Source organism: Notothenia coriiceps, unplaced genomic scaffold (assembly GCF_000735185.1).
Source record: "Notothenia coriiceps isolate Sejong01 unplaced genomic scaffold, NC01 NC01_scaffold00031461, whole genome shotgun sequence".
Taxonomy (NCBI): domain Eukaryota; kingdom Metazoa; phylum Chordata; class Actinopteri; order Perciformes; family Nototheniidae; genus Notothenia; species Notothenia coriiceps.
Window position 1 is genome coordinate 32,498 of NW_011364162.1, and position 13,131 is coordinate 45,628.

A 13,131-nucleotide genomic window follows, 5' to 3' on the forward strand; every position below is an offset into this window, starting at 1 on the left:
CACACCCACACACACACTTAGGGAGATATACTTGAATGCTGATCAAAATGTTCTCATATTTACCATCTGAATACAATCCAACTTGCAATTATCAGGTCATATTTTTTCTTCTTTTCCTTCTTCTTTGTATGTAATTTATTTTCAGGGTACAAGCAAACACATTGCCACCAAATGTTGCAGGTTTAGCTTTACAAAGGACTGGTAGAAGGCAGGGGGATATCATGGAGGAGGGTTAGGGTTATGGGCAGCGTTTGAAGAAGAGGAATGTATCCGACAGTGGGTAAACACTGCCAGTAACTTCACACACACACAAGCCGACGCATTAACACACACACATATTTTCCTGCAGCTCTCGTGGGCTCTCGTGGGCTTGTCTCCGTTCAGTGGCTCCTGGTCAAACAGGTAAGTGTTAGTCTGTTATTGGTCACTCCATTTCCTCTCTACTGTAAGGCAGGCAGAACTGGAAATGATCTAATCCACCTTGTGTGTCTGTTTACTTAACGCTGGCTTGATGAGGTATGATTGCATAACCGTGTTTATCTCTGGGAAACCGTTTTAGTATGTACTGTAAAGACTGCTGAAGGTAAGAAAGGTAAAGTGGAACATTGCAAACATGCTGATAAAGTCAAACGTTTTGATGATGCAAAAAGGTTTCACTAGCTGCTATGTCATACAGTAACTGAGAGTCTGTGTGTGTGAGTGTGTGCTTCTGTGGCTGTCAACTTTGTGGCTATTACCGTAATCATCTACAGCTGTGCATGCAGTGGAACCAATTCTATTCTTCTTCCTTCTCATATGCAGCAGTTTGAATTCTGTGTGCAAAAGCAGTCATCTCCATTTGTGCTTCACATCGAACAGTACAATGTAATTCTTTTTCATTTCATTCTAAGTCTATAAAACATGGTGAAGAGGGGCTTCTGTGAAAATATGTTTTATGGGCTCACACTGAAATATTAGTTCATCTTAACTACAAAAGCTTACAGTTTGCATAATTTCATAAAGGCACAACTAACCAATGTAGTACTTCAACCCGAGTTGGGGCACTTGCAAAAGACAGATTAAAGGACATTGTGAGTCAAATATTTTTTTTGGGTTATTTGGATGTATCCTCTGTGATATCTCTGTTCCAATTTAGATGTAAAATGAAATGGGGTGTAAATGAAAATTCATAAGAATGGTATTGGCAGTCCAATTGTAGGACAGTATGTTCTCCTATTTTAGCAAAGGGTCCTGCATATTAAAGGAGATTAGAGGGGAGCATTCAACAGCTCTTATCATGGCTGGCACTTAAATACTTCCGGGTCATCTCACTCAGCAAGCAACCGGAAAAAACTAAAAAAGCGACTCGACCACCATGTGTAAAAATGAAAGGTCAAAACTGATGCTGCAGAGGAAGTATTGGTCAAGCTCCAAAACCCCAGGGTTAATAGACTTTCCTTGACATGGAGCCCACTGTGTTTATGTTTTAAAGAAACGTTTTGTGTATGTTTATTTGCAGGTTTTAATATCTGACGTTTCCATGGCTCTCCTGTGCTCTGCCATGTTGGTGCTACTGTGTGTTTTTAACATTGCCTCAGCCACTATTGAAGTTCACATGGACTATGGAGGTGTTCCTCTCTGGATTAATCGCCTGCTAGGGGAGCCAAGTGTGATAAGCCTGCAGGGACGGCTGGACTCAGCCTGGCTGAGAGCCAACAACCCCCAGTCCTGCCCTCAGCAGTGTGACTGCCCCCTCCAGTGGCCCACTGCGCTCTACTGCGACCACAGAGGCCTGGCAGACACCCCTGACCACCTGCCGGACAGGACTCAATACTTGTTTCTACAGGTAAAACAAACAGTGGGCTTGTGTTGTCCCTACTACAACTAACCCTCCGGGGTTTTTCATTTCCTGTTCACATTGTACACTTCCCACAGCGGCTGACCAACACTGCACTTTACTGTAAACATTTTATTTTAACTGCGTTACATCAAAGTCTTTTTTGTTCTTTTCAGGGTAACAACATCTCGTCCCTGTCCTCCTCTTTTCTGGCCAACGTTACTGATCTACGCTGGCTCATCCTGGATCAAAACCAGCTGCAGAGCGACACGCTGGGCCAGATCGGGCTGCAGAACCAGACCAAGCTGTGTTACCTTTTTGCCAACCACAACCACCTGAGATCAGTGCCCAGCGCTCTACCAGCTGGACTCAAGCAGCTGCGACTGGCCCACAACCAAATCAGCAGCATCAGTCCTGGAGCTTTAAAGAACCTGCACAACCTGACACTGCTGCTGCTGCAGGGAAACAAACTGCGAACCATCACAGAGGGAGACTTTAAAGGTAAGGTAGCTTCCTTCCTTTATGCATGCAGAAAAGAAGAGAGGTTTGGCAAGGAAAACAGTAGACAAACATTAAATGGAATCAAACCATGAAATGTAACACTTAATAATATTGGCGATTATAATTTGCCTACATTTCTTCTCTCTTTCATTCAAATGAGTCATTAGTAATCTTTGTGTGCTTATATGTTTTTCCCCTCTTCATACAGGTCTGGTCAGTCTGAACCTGCTGGACCTCAGTAGTAATTTATTCTCCGCTGTCCCCAGACATCTATCTCCTTCTGTCGAGCAGCTCTATCTATCCAATAACACGCTCTCTGCGCTGAATGAAGACAGTTTTGTGGGATTTTTCAACCTTAAGTACCTTCGTCTGAGTAACTGTAGTCTGCGTAGCGGCGTCATCGACCAGAAGGTCTTCAATTTCTCCAGCTTGGTGGAACTGGACCTCTCTTACAACAAACTAAAAACAGTTCCCACAGTCCCGACCACCCTGAGGTACCTCTACCTGGAGGCCAATGAAATACAAGGTGAGGTGCACACATACAAATGCAATCACCTTTCAAACTGTTATTGTAACAGAGTCACTGACTTCATGTCTGTGAAACTCTAATTTCCCACAGGTGTAAACACATTCCTACCTTTTACAATTCGAAAAAGCACTCACATCTTGGGACAGTGAAGTAAAGTATAACTGAGTTATGTGGCTGACCACCTGTTGAGGTGAAACACCCAAACCATGCTGTGAGGGAGAAGGAAAAATGTGGAAAACATGACCCGCACAGTCGCAGCACCTCAAGACAGCCGGGCCTCATCACAGCATTCAAACAAGAGGGGCTGGTGTTGGCCTGAGGAGAGTCGGAGATGGAAGAAGGGAGAGAATAAAAACAAGGGAGGGAACTATGAGACATTGTAAGAGAAAAAGCAAGAAGAGGGTGGAGGGAATATTGGGTGGTTATATGGGGGGAAAGTAGGTTAGCGAAGAAGAGAGCAGAGTGGTATGAAAACATCTGCGATGGATTCAGAGGGAAGAGTGCCAGACGAGCCAGAAGCACATGCTGTTCCCCTCTTCATCGTATCCTCTGTCCTCCCCCACCTCTCTCTCTCTATCTCTCTCTCTCTCTCTCTGTCTGCTCCCCATCAATGGCTTTTTTTTGGCCATAGGACTCTAATAACATTGCGGCAGTCTTTTAGCCACATTGCCCTACAAGACTATCCTGAAGCAATGACTTGGCGTGCGGGAAGTGAAAGTGTTCTGGACCTGTCAAGCTTCAGACAGCCAGGGCCGTGTAATAATGGGACATTCAGATGGTGAAACACTTTCACAAAAACTCACCTCACCGTCTAGCTAGCAGCGAGACAGCTACCGAGTTTCTTGTCTGCCAAAGCTTACAGCCTGAGCCCCGAGGGAGGCCCTACAACTGAAATGAAGCGAGAAAGCAGAAGAAGGCGCTGTGGTTTCCTCATCCTCCGTTTTCACTGTGGCACCTGCTAGACTCTCAGGAAATGAAGACTCTATGAAAAGCAGACTGATAAACCTTATATGATAAGGCAATCTTCACAGGAAGTGCTTTATCTGTATATTTATATGAACACATCTATATGATGTCAAATCATAGCTCGCTTGACTGATTTACTATGTGCAGAGCTTTGACAAGCATTTAGCTCTCACTTTGGTGAATAATGAGTCTCTAATAATACCATATGTTCTGTATATGTTGGAAAATTCCTGTCTTTTTTTCTGTTCACAACAGAGTTCAACGTGACCAGTTTCTGCAGAGAGGTGGGACCTCTTTCCTACTCCAGGATAAAGGTCCTACGATTGGATGGAAACAAAATGTCCCACCATCAGCTGCCATCCGACTGGGTTTTCTGCCTGCGAGTGCTTGAAAGTATTTACATTTGATCCACCTTCTCAACATGCAACCGAATGAGTTACTGTATGAAATTGGCCGAATTCATCTATAAAGAAATGTGACTCATCTTTTTGATCAACTAAGGCTTACAGCTAAACCAGAGAAAAATTGTGTCTTCAAGATGTATACACACCCAGGCACTGAAGGGAAAACTTTCCAACGATGCCAAAGCCTGGACTTGTATAAACCAGTGTTATTTTATGATACTGCCAAATGTCATGATCAAAACATTACCAATGCCACAAGAACATTCCCATGGGTTTCTCTCTCTCTCCCATTACATATTATAGTTTTGTTTCAGCACTGCAGGCTCGAACATCTGTGTGTTATTACCAAATAGGAACTGTGACAAACTCTCTAGTTTCTTACTGTGCGGAATAATATGCCGTGGTTAAACTGAGCTGTGTTACTGTGTGAGGAGAAAGGGAAACATGTATGAATGTCAATATGCAGTAGCTGTCCCACAAGACAATCTGACTCAGTTAGCTAGAGAGTGTTAAACAGCCACACCCATACTTTCAAAAATCTTTCAAAACCTATTTTTGCAAATATACAGTGGACAGCTTTTCATTAGGTGTTTTCCTGTATATGCAGGGGTTTTTATGGCATAGTTGCTCCATCAGCCACATAGGACCCTATTGCCTCATCCCATACACTGCCACTCAGTGGAAAGTCAGGGCAAGTGCATGATAAATGTCTCTTAAAACCAAGATGAACGACAGAAAGCCAGATGGACCAAGTCACCTGCCGATGTCCTGCCAATCCTTTCATGGCAAGCGATCCCTGCAGGTATAAAACATTTGGTGAAATCAAGTAACAACGAAGGAATCATATAATTCATAAATTGTCAAAGTATTGATTTTATGTTTGCAGGAAATCATGACTATTCGCCTGTCCACTAAAGCGGACATCATGCATCACTGGCTATATATTTCAACTAAACTTCATACTGTTACTGTTCTTCTTGAAAATACTTCATTTGCAATATCTTTTGGGGCCTTAAATATATATACTTAAGTTATTATAATGTAATTTTAAGTTTGCACATCTTTATTTATCATTTTTTCCAAATTTACAAGTTTTCAGTTTAGACTTTAATGCATACTGTCCACCTGAGTGGACATATAACATTTATTTTCTAAATTTGAAAAAACTAGATTAAAATAAACTAAAGTTAAAATCGTGTTGTTCATGCCCCAAGAGCAATAAAAACACTTGGTAAAAAAATCCTGAGTGAGGCTTTCATAATTCATGCATGAAAGGGTTGAATTCAACTTTGATTTGAAAGCTTATTTCCACTATCCAAAAATGTAAAATTGGTTTGCACAACAAACATAATGTACATTTTCGTGTGTTTGCTGCAGCAATAATTAACTTCACATTGATGCAATGATTCCCATTGTATTTATTCAATTTAAACTATTATGGTTTTAATTCAGTTTAGATGGTTGCCATCACTTTTGGGTTAACTTGTATAATGTATGCCTGAAGCTAATCGTCAATGTGTCAACAAATATTTGTATCTTGTGTGCCATTGAAAAAGAGTAATGTGTGATTTTATGCACTAATTTTGAATTCATTTCTAGTGGCCTGACAACTTTGTTTAACATAGTAATCTTAGTCTTAGATAAAATAATCAAACTGAATACAAATGTGTATCAGCTTACGAGAGTGAAATCATTTGAAACGTTCTAAAACTGACTATAAAGACACACAAAAGGACAATACTTGCAGTGCAGGCACTCAACTTACTAATAACTAGGAAAATACTTATTGTTGGTGTGTGTGTGTGTGTGTGTGTGTGTGTGTGTGTGTGTGTGTGTGTGTGTGTGTGTGTGTGTGTGTGTGTGTGTGGGTGCGTGCAGTGTGTGCGCAGTGTGCAATAACTCCCATATTTTCCAGGTGACACCATGTCTTGTAAAGCCTGTAAGTGTGTTTGATGGTCTAAGACTTCTGCTATGTCTGGACCCACAGAGTTAATACCATGGTTCTTTTGAGGGATGAGTATTAACCATAAAAGTCTCTGTAAGCTTGTTCCAATGACGACCAGCCGGCAGTCTGTTGGGTACATGTAGTCATGATGAAAAGATCACTTGTTCCGTGTTGCTGCTGAGAGGCAATACAAGTAATAGTAAGCCCATAAACTTCAAAACACCACAATGGTTTGACATTTTGAGAATATGCTCATTTGAAAAGTGTAAGGAGAGTGACGACTTTGATATCTTCAAATATGAAGCTGGAATTTAAATTAGTAAACTGCTTGCTTGGCTATAGCTATCCCCCGTTGCAGGACAGTCTCGAAAACGTAGCATTTTGCAGCAAACTTAACAAGAAAACATTTTCTCCACAGCTCTGAATTTCTTCGCCGATACTGAAGTGAGCCCCAAATCGAAATATGTCATATTTTTACAGGGTGTCAAAGGCCTGCAGAACATGACTGATCACGCTACCCAAGTATAAAAATGACTAGTTAGTAAAGTTGTTCCTGTATTGCATATGCCATGTTCTTTGGTCGGGGGGGCTGTTTTCTCAAAGAGAGCACCCAGGTGTACAACTTCTATCTCATAAATAGCAACATTTTCATGCAGTTTATTGCAGTTAACTAACATTTAACTACCATTCCCACACCACCGTACAACCATGTGTTAATCGCCCCAAAAGCTGATTTGGTGTGAATACACACTGCCTGAAATCAGTTTTACTTGCACACTTAAACCAGAGATAGACTGCTTTCCTACTTTTCATATCCATAGAGCCAGGAGATCCGATATTTACCAAAGAATAATCAGCATCAACAAAACCTCTATTTGAAACCAAACCACATAACATTTGAAATATGTGGCAGTACGCATGCTGTATCAGTTAACCTCCATTAGTGTCTCCCAACAAATTCTCATCTCTAATTAGTTTTTTGTGGTGGAATCATTATAATGTGGTTTCAAACTCCAGGATGATATGATTACTATTTCATAAAACTTGGACAGTAAAAGAGACAATAATTTATGTTATTTTTTGAAGATATTCCTAAAAAAGCATCATAGTCAAGGAACTTGCCAATGCATTAAAAAAACTGAACAAAACCCTGACTGGTGAAATCATTAAAGCTACTGCCATTCCTCTCCTCTGAACTAAAGTCTGCTTTGGAAACCATAAGTCAAAACAATCTGCAATGAAGCAACATAGAGAAGCTCAGGACCAATCACATTTCCCATCCCTCTGACTCTTCAGTAGCACAACACACAGGTAAGATATGAACTGGTCCAATCAGCACAAACTCTCTCTCACTGTAATTGTATCCACAGCTGTGTATGATCTGTTTTTAGCTTTGGTCATAATTCTAAAATTGCTTCTCAACTTGTTTTTTTCCCAGAAAAAAAACCAATGAGGCCTTGGTTAGGGGAGAAATTGCTGACATGTATGTTTACTTTGTAAATAAAACTCAACTAACCAATACTTTTGTTATATTCACAATTGAGGAGATAATATGTTGTTGTGATGAACCCACAGACAGATATGAACTGACGCTGCAGTTCCCCTCTTTGCTTCATGAGTTGGTGGAGATGAAAACAGAGCTAAAAGAAGTTGAATATCGAGTCTTCTCATCAGGCGGACAGAAACAGGACTGCTAATGAATGTTTTCCAGTGTCTGCTAAATCTGTAAATAGTTAACAGTTTTCAGATTGTTTCATGAAATGTGTGGGATAATACAACAATGTTGTATTCACTGCTTGTCGGTCTGCCCTAAGTGGACACAAATATAAATGATTGAAGGCCTGTGAATGGTCTGTTTAGATTTGTTTCCAGAGATAGTTTTTATGTTTCACTTTTTTTACATCGGCCCACTAATGTTATCAAAAATCTACCATTTTGTGCTAAAGACGGCGAATGTTGGCCAGAAGAGCTAATATGTTGCCACATTGATATTGAAATGCTAGCAAAATATAATTATTGCCTGGTTTTGTCGCCTAGTTATTGAAATAGTGTGCTGTTTTTTAGTTTTGAGAATTCAAATACATGATGCCTCAATGCCCTGAATGTTTTATAAAATCAACATCTTTAAATGTGTTCAACAAATTACCCATAACATCAACCTTTACACAGGCTTATTGACTAACTGGGGGAATAACGTACAGCTATGGGACCTCCCAGCTGTTTGTTGTTTGGCGGAGAAATCATCCCCAATGCCAGACTTGGTACATGTGGTTTTGGCTAGATGATTGAGGAAGCTGTTAGTTTCATTTAAAGGCCTGTTTACAAGCAAGTCCTCCAGCTCTCTCATTAAACACACACACACACACACACACACACACACACACACACACACACACACACACACACACACACACACACACACACACACACACACACAGATGCTGATTCTGCTGTCTAGTATTTCCTCTACCTCTATACAATGTGGTAAAAATGCTTTGTTGCAAAAGACAGAAGGCTCGCGTTCTTTGACTCATGACAGCTTTCGTTGTTGAAGACAGTTCACTAAATAAGGAGAACCACAGACTCGCAGTTATAAGCCTCAGAAAAACAGCAGGAAACACATAATCTTCACTAAATCTTATGTTCTTGAGACTATTAGCTTTAGCCATGGAAATTAACAATAAACATGTTTTTGGTACAAATGCCAAATCTAGCCTTTGCTCTATCTTCCAGTGTTTTGTTTGTTTTTACAACATGTTGGGACCTAGCATTAAAGAGATACAGAGGATTTGGTTTGTTTTTTATCATTCCTGCAGCATTTGTCATTTGCTGAAAAGTTTGCAACACCATTCCCCAGGGGTTTCCCAACAGTCCCTGCACTGTGAACAACTGGGAGATTTTCTCAGCTGATCATGCGACTTAACTCAGAGTAGTGTCTTTTTTCTTAAACCAGATAACACTTTTAGTAGCTTGCTGTCCAAACAATGAGTGGTAGGGTTTGAAGTGTTGGTGGTTTCGTCAGATTTATATAGGTGAGAGATGCTGAGTTTCGGGTCCACACTGAATGTTGTGTGTTTGAACAATGTGTGTTGCATGTGAGAGGAGAGTTTGTATGCTTGTGGAGTGTCTATCATACATTAACCGAGTACCAACACAGAGCCTCATATGTGATACACTAGCAGCTGATACACATGCAGCAGACCCAAAACAATATGGACACACACACACACACACACACACACACACACACACACACACACACACACACACACACACACACACACACACACACACACACACACACACACACACACACACACACACACACAGCTGTACCTCACCACTACCATCCATCATACCATGAAGCATATGGGCATGGTAAACCTACGCTTCTATTTTCATCTAAGAGACTCCATCTGGGTAAACGTCTTCAGTGTTCCCTTTTTATGTAATATGCAGTGAAAAACAAAGACCTATGGACTTATGTTCCATATAACCTTCATTCTGGCCTTAGGCCCCTCAAAAGAATGATATGCGTTGGAAACACAGCAGCCCTGATACGTTTATTTCCTGTAAATATAGTTTTCAGACACCAGCGCCTTTTGTTGAGATTCAAAATTCTCATTGGGCATTATTACGTTTACCGCTGCGCAAATAATCTACTAGACTAGTTTGACATATATATGGCCACAATTACTTTTTATCATAATGTTTTATGAAGCCAAACCCCTCCCCAGATCAGTGAATGTGAAGTGGAAGAGGGATGACAGGTTTGTCAAACAGTGTGCCTTGACCATATGGAAACAAGTTCAAGTCAAGTGTTGGTTGTTTTTTTAAATTAAAAGGCATATCTTTTGGGAAGTTTAGAAAAACCATGTTTCACCAGCTGGCTTCATTTGGATGATCTCACAAACAATGCCAATATTGGGTGGGTTCAATCAACTGTTTCGCATCAGCCCATTTATAACATTATAGGATAGAAAAGAGAATAACATATCTTAAACATTTGAAATTATCTTTAAATACTATGTGTTAAATCTATCTTGGAAAATAATGATAAGTCTGGAACGGAGTGATTTCTCCCAGTGTTATCCCGAACACACAGATGATTGTAAAGAGCTGGTGTTTGCAAACAGCGTGTGAGAGTAGCCTCTCTCAACTGGATAATGTTTTGGTTTCTTGCTTTGATTAGGAAATGTCCACTACCCAGGTGGTTTTCTTCGGGTGTCACGTTTAACAATATGCTTACTTAACAAAGTACTTCTCCGTTTTTTGGATTTCAAGCATGATGTCATACTGCTCAGTTTATCAGCTGCCTTTGGGATCCGCAGTCACTGGTGGTGTTCAGTGTGTTTTGGAGCATTTTCAGAGACATGGTTTGAATAGATATAAAGTGAGAGTTTTATAGCTCACAGAAAGACAGAATTTCGTTTTGCCAATGTTATAATGACACACAAAGAAAGGGCTTTCCAGCTACCTGTCTCCTCTGATGACCGGTGGTATGCACAGTTAGGCAGGTTCAGGGAGAAGATAATAAACTCTCAGCACTTCTGCGCTAGATGAAAGAGTGAAGGAACGCCATCAATGTGCCAAGATTGTTTGAATGCTTTGAAATCCTTCTGTCTAATAAACGCACATTAAGTGAATTACAAACTTTTATTCATGATGTATGCAATTATCATGATATCTTTTATGAGATGATACAAATTATTCATGACACAAAAACATTTTAGTTACATGAAACTTAACGATGGCAAACAATATACTGTACAGTATATAAAAGATTGCTAACAATTGCTAAGATGAGAGCCCAAAGCTCTAGATTTGAGCTTTTCCTTTTAGAGGAGAAAGTGTGTGAGGCCCACAGAAGTGAGGTTGTGTACAGGACGCTGTCTCATGTTGTTGCAGAAGTGCTACATATACTGTTAGAAAAGTTGTCAGGAGTACATTAATAATCCCCTGGGATCATTTCTGGCTGAAGTTCATTCGCGTCTCCTTTAAACCAACAGTTCAATCATCCAATTGCTCTGTAGAAGACGGAACAGGCCGTTCTGGGACTGTTCTCAGATTATTATACACACCAAGTAATTTTGGTCCGGAGCCTGAGCCTGCCTAGCTCTCTCAATCATTTCGGAAAACATCTGCTGCTGCAGTACGTAATATAAATGAGGTTCACTGTTTAAAGATTTCCTGCAAACCAAGCAGGACCTCTTCCTTAAAATCTCTGTTCTTGAATCAACAGGTTGAATTTAGCCTTGAAAAACAAAGCAGTAACATCCAACGATTTCTGTACAGCCTCTAGAATGCCTGTGACTCTTTTCACATGCAAAGCCAAAGCTTTTCATTTGCAAATGTTAGCTACATAAGCTGTACTACTCATTTAAACAATACATAAATGCGTTGGACAGAATGGGTAACTCAGGGACGTGTTATGAGTTAATGGGAACAAACTGCACCATATTACATGTTTCCAAAACCTCCGACAGGAAACGAGGGATTACAGCCACTGGTTACATTGCATGCCATATTTTCTTCAACGCTCTGGGTTTTTAATTCTTGTCTTGGGACCTTTGTATGTCATACTGCTCTCTGCCTCTCTTCTCGGTTTCTAAAAACATTTAAATAAACAACGGTGTTGTGATGGCTTGTTTTGAAACTGAAAATGTAGGTCTGGGATTATAAATTGAATTAAAGGGTCCTATTTTCAGGTTCATATTTGTATGTTGTGCTTCTGCTGAGACATGTTTCCATGCTTTAATGTTCAAAAAGTTGTGCTGCAGCACCTCTTTTCACCCTTCCGCCCCTTGGCCTATCACGTACAATGTGTTAGATCGAAGCGAAATTGTTACATAGTGATGTCACTATGTTAACGAAGTTGACAAAGGAGTCCAATGGAGGCATTTCAGGCAAGGGGTGGAGTGTATAGGAGAGAAATACCCTCTGGAGGGAGCTTTGCAGTTAGCCTTTGCAGACCATTTACATGCACAAAAACAAATTCAGTTAATCAATTTACACATAGCTCTGCTTCTTAGGGTAAACATGAGCCCTTAAACTCCAAGACCTATGCCTGGTAGTAAGTTTGATCTCGCTCTGAGGTGCAAGAGCTGAAGAATATAGGCTTTTAAAATCCCAGGATTAACTCTAATTTTAAAGAAACTTGTGTCACTTGAATAGGTTTTTTAGCTAGGAGACAAACATTAAACTGCACTTTATTTGGTTGTTACTTCTCCTCGTAATGTGTCCTACACTGTAAGGCTGGATAATGTAGTACAATTCCATCATCATTTCCTAATAAAACTGTCATTTATTAGTGGAAGTGTTTTTTTTGTGTCAATATCGTTGGTCGAGAAAGCACTGCTGCCACAGACCGGGCCGTTAACACTGCCAGACATGCAGTAGCCGGATATCATTAATGTGTGGGTGACATTGAGAGAATCACCTCTGCGTTAAAAATAAATAGTTTTTTATATGCAGTACATCACTGTTTTAAATCCTTTTGTGATCTTGATCCAGTAAAAATTAAACCAAATCCTAAGACATTAAAAAGCAACTATTTCCAATGATGTCACCCCTCCCTGCAGTCAAACCCCCAAAAAGTCTACAGAGGAATGAGGTCACTGTTGATCAGAGGCGCTGAGTCATTAAATAGGATTTTTGCATGGTCTTTTAAATGGTAGCAGAGAAGCAACCACTCAGAAAGTGATCTTTTTGTAACAAAGCTGTACTTTCCTTTCCTCTTTTGGACCAGTCTAGACCAGATGTTTGGCCCAGCTGAGCTCAATACGCCTAACCTGGTTACCGAGTGAAGTGAAGACATAAGTGTAGTTGGGAGTATCGCTAAAAAGAAAAAAAGAAAGTGAGGAAAAGTGTAAGGAAGAGTGTGAGGCACACACGTTTACATGTGTGTTTTAAACTTTTCCTCACATATGTTTGCCTCATTAACTCTCTGCTGCAGCTCACTCAATAGGAA

The 13,131-nt window shown here is 40.3% G+C and overlaps 1 protein-coding gene across 1 annotated transcript; it reads left to right on the top strand.

Annotated features, from left to right (window-relative positions):
- Positions 1-299: 299 nt before the first annotated feature.
- On the top strand, positions 300-6,004 carry LOC104959963 (lumican). Its single transcript, XM_010787873.1, has 5 exons — positions 300-402; positions 1,499-1,825; positions 1,993-2,317; positions 2,526-2,843; positions 4,068-6,004. The coding sequence occupies exons 2-5, from the start codon at positions 1,520-1,522 to the stop codon at positions 4,217-4,219; spliced, it is 1,101 nt and encodes a 366-aa protein (XP_010786175.1). The 5' UTR covers positions 300-402; positions 1,499-1,519; the 3' UTR covers positions 4,220-6,004.
- Positions 6,005-13,131: the final 7,127 nt, after the last annotated feature.

Bases quoted from the DNA above. Each gene is read 5' to 3' on its own strand.
- LOC104959963 (XM_010787873.1), top strand. From the start codon at position 1,520: ATGGCTCTCCTGTGCTCTGCCATGTTGGTGCTACTGTGTGTTTTTAAC. The intron at 1,826-1,992 runs GTAAAACAAACA...TGTTCTTTTCAG, and splicing joins CTCAATACTTGTTTCTACAG to GGTAACAACATCTCGTCCCT. The intron at 2,844-4,067 runs GTGAGGTGCACA...TGTTCACAACAG, and splicing joins GGAGGCCAATGAAATACAAG to AGTTCAACGTGACCAGTTTC.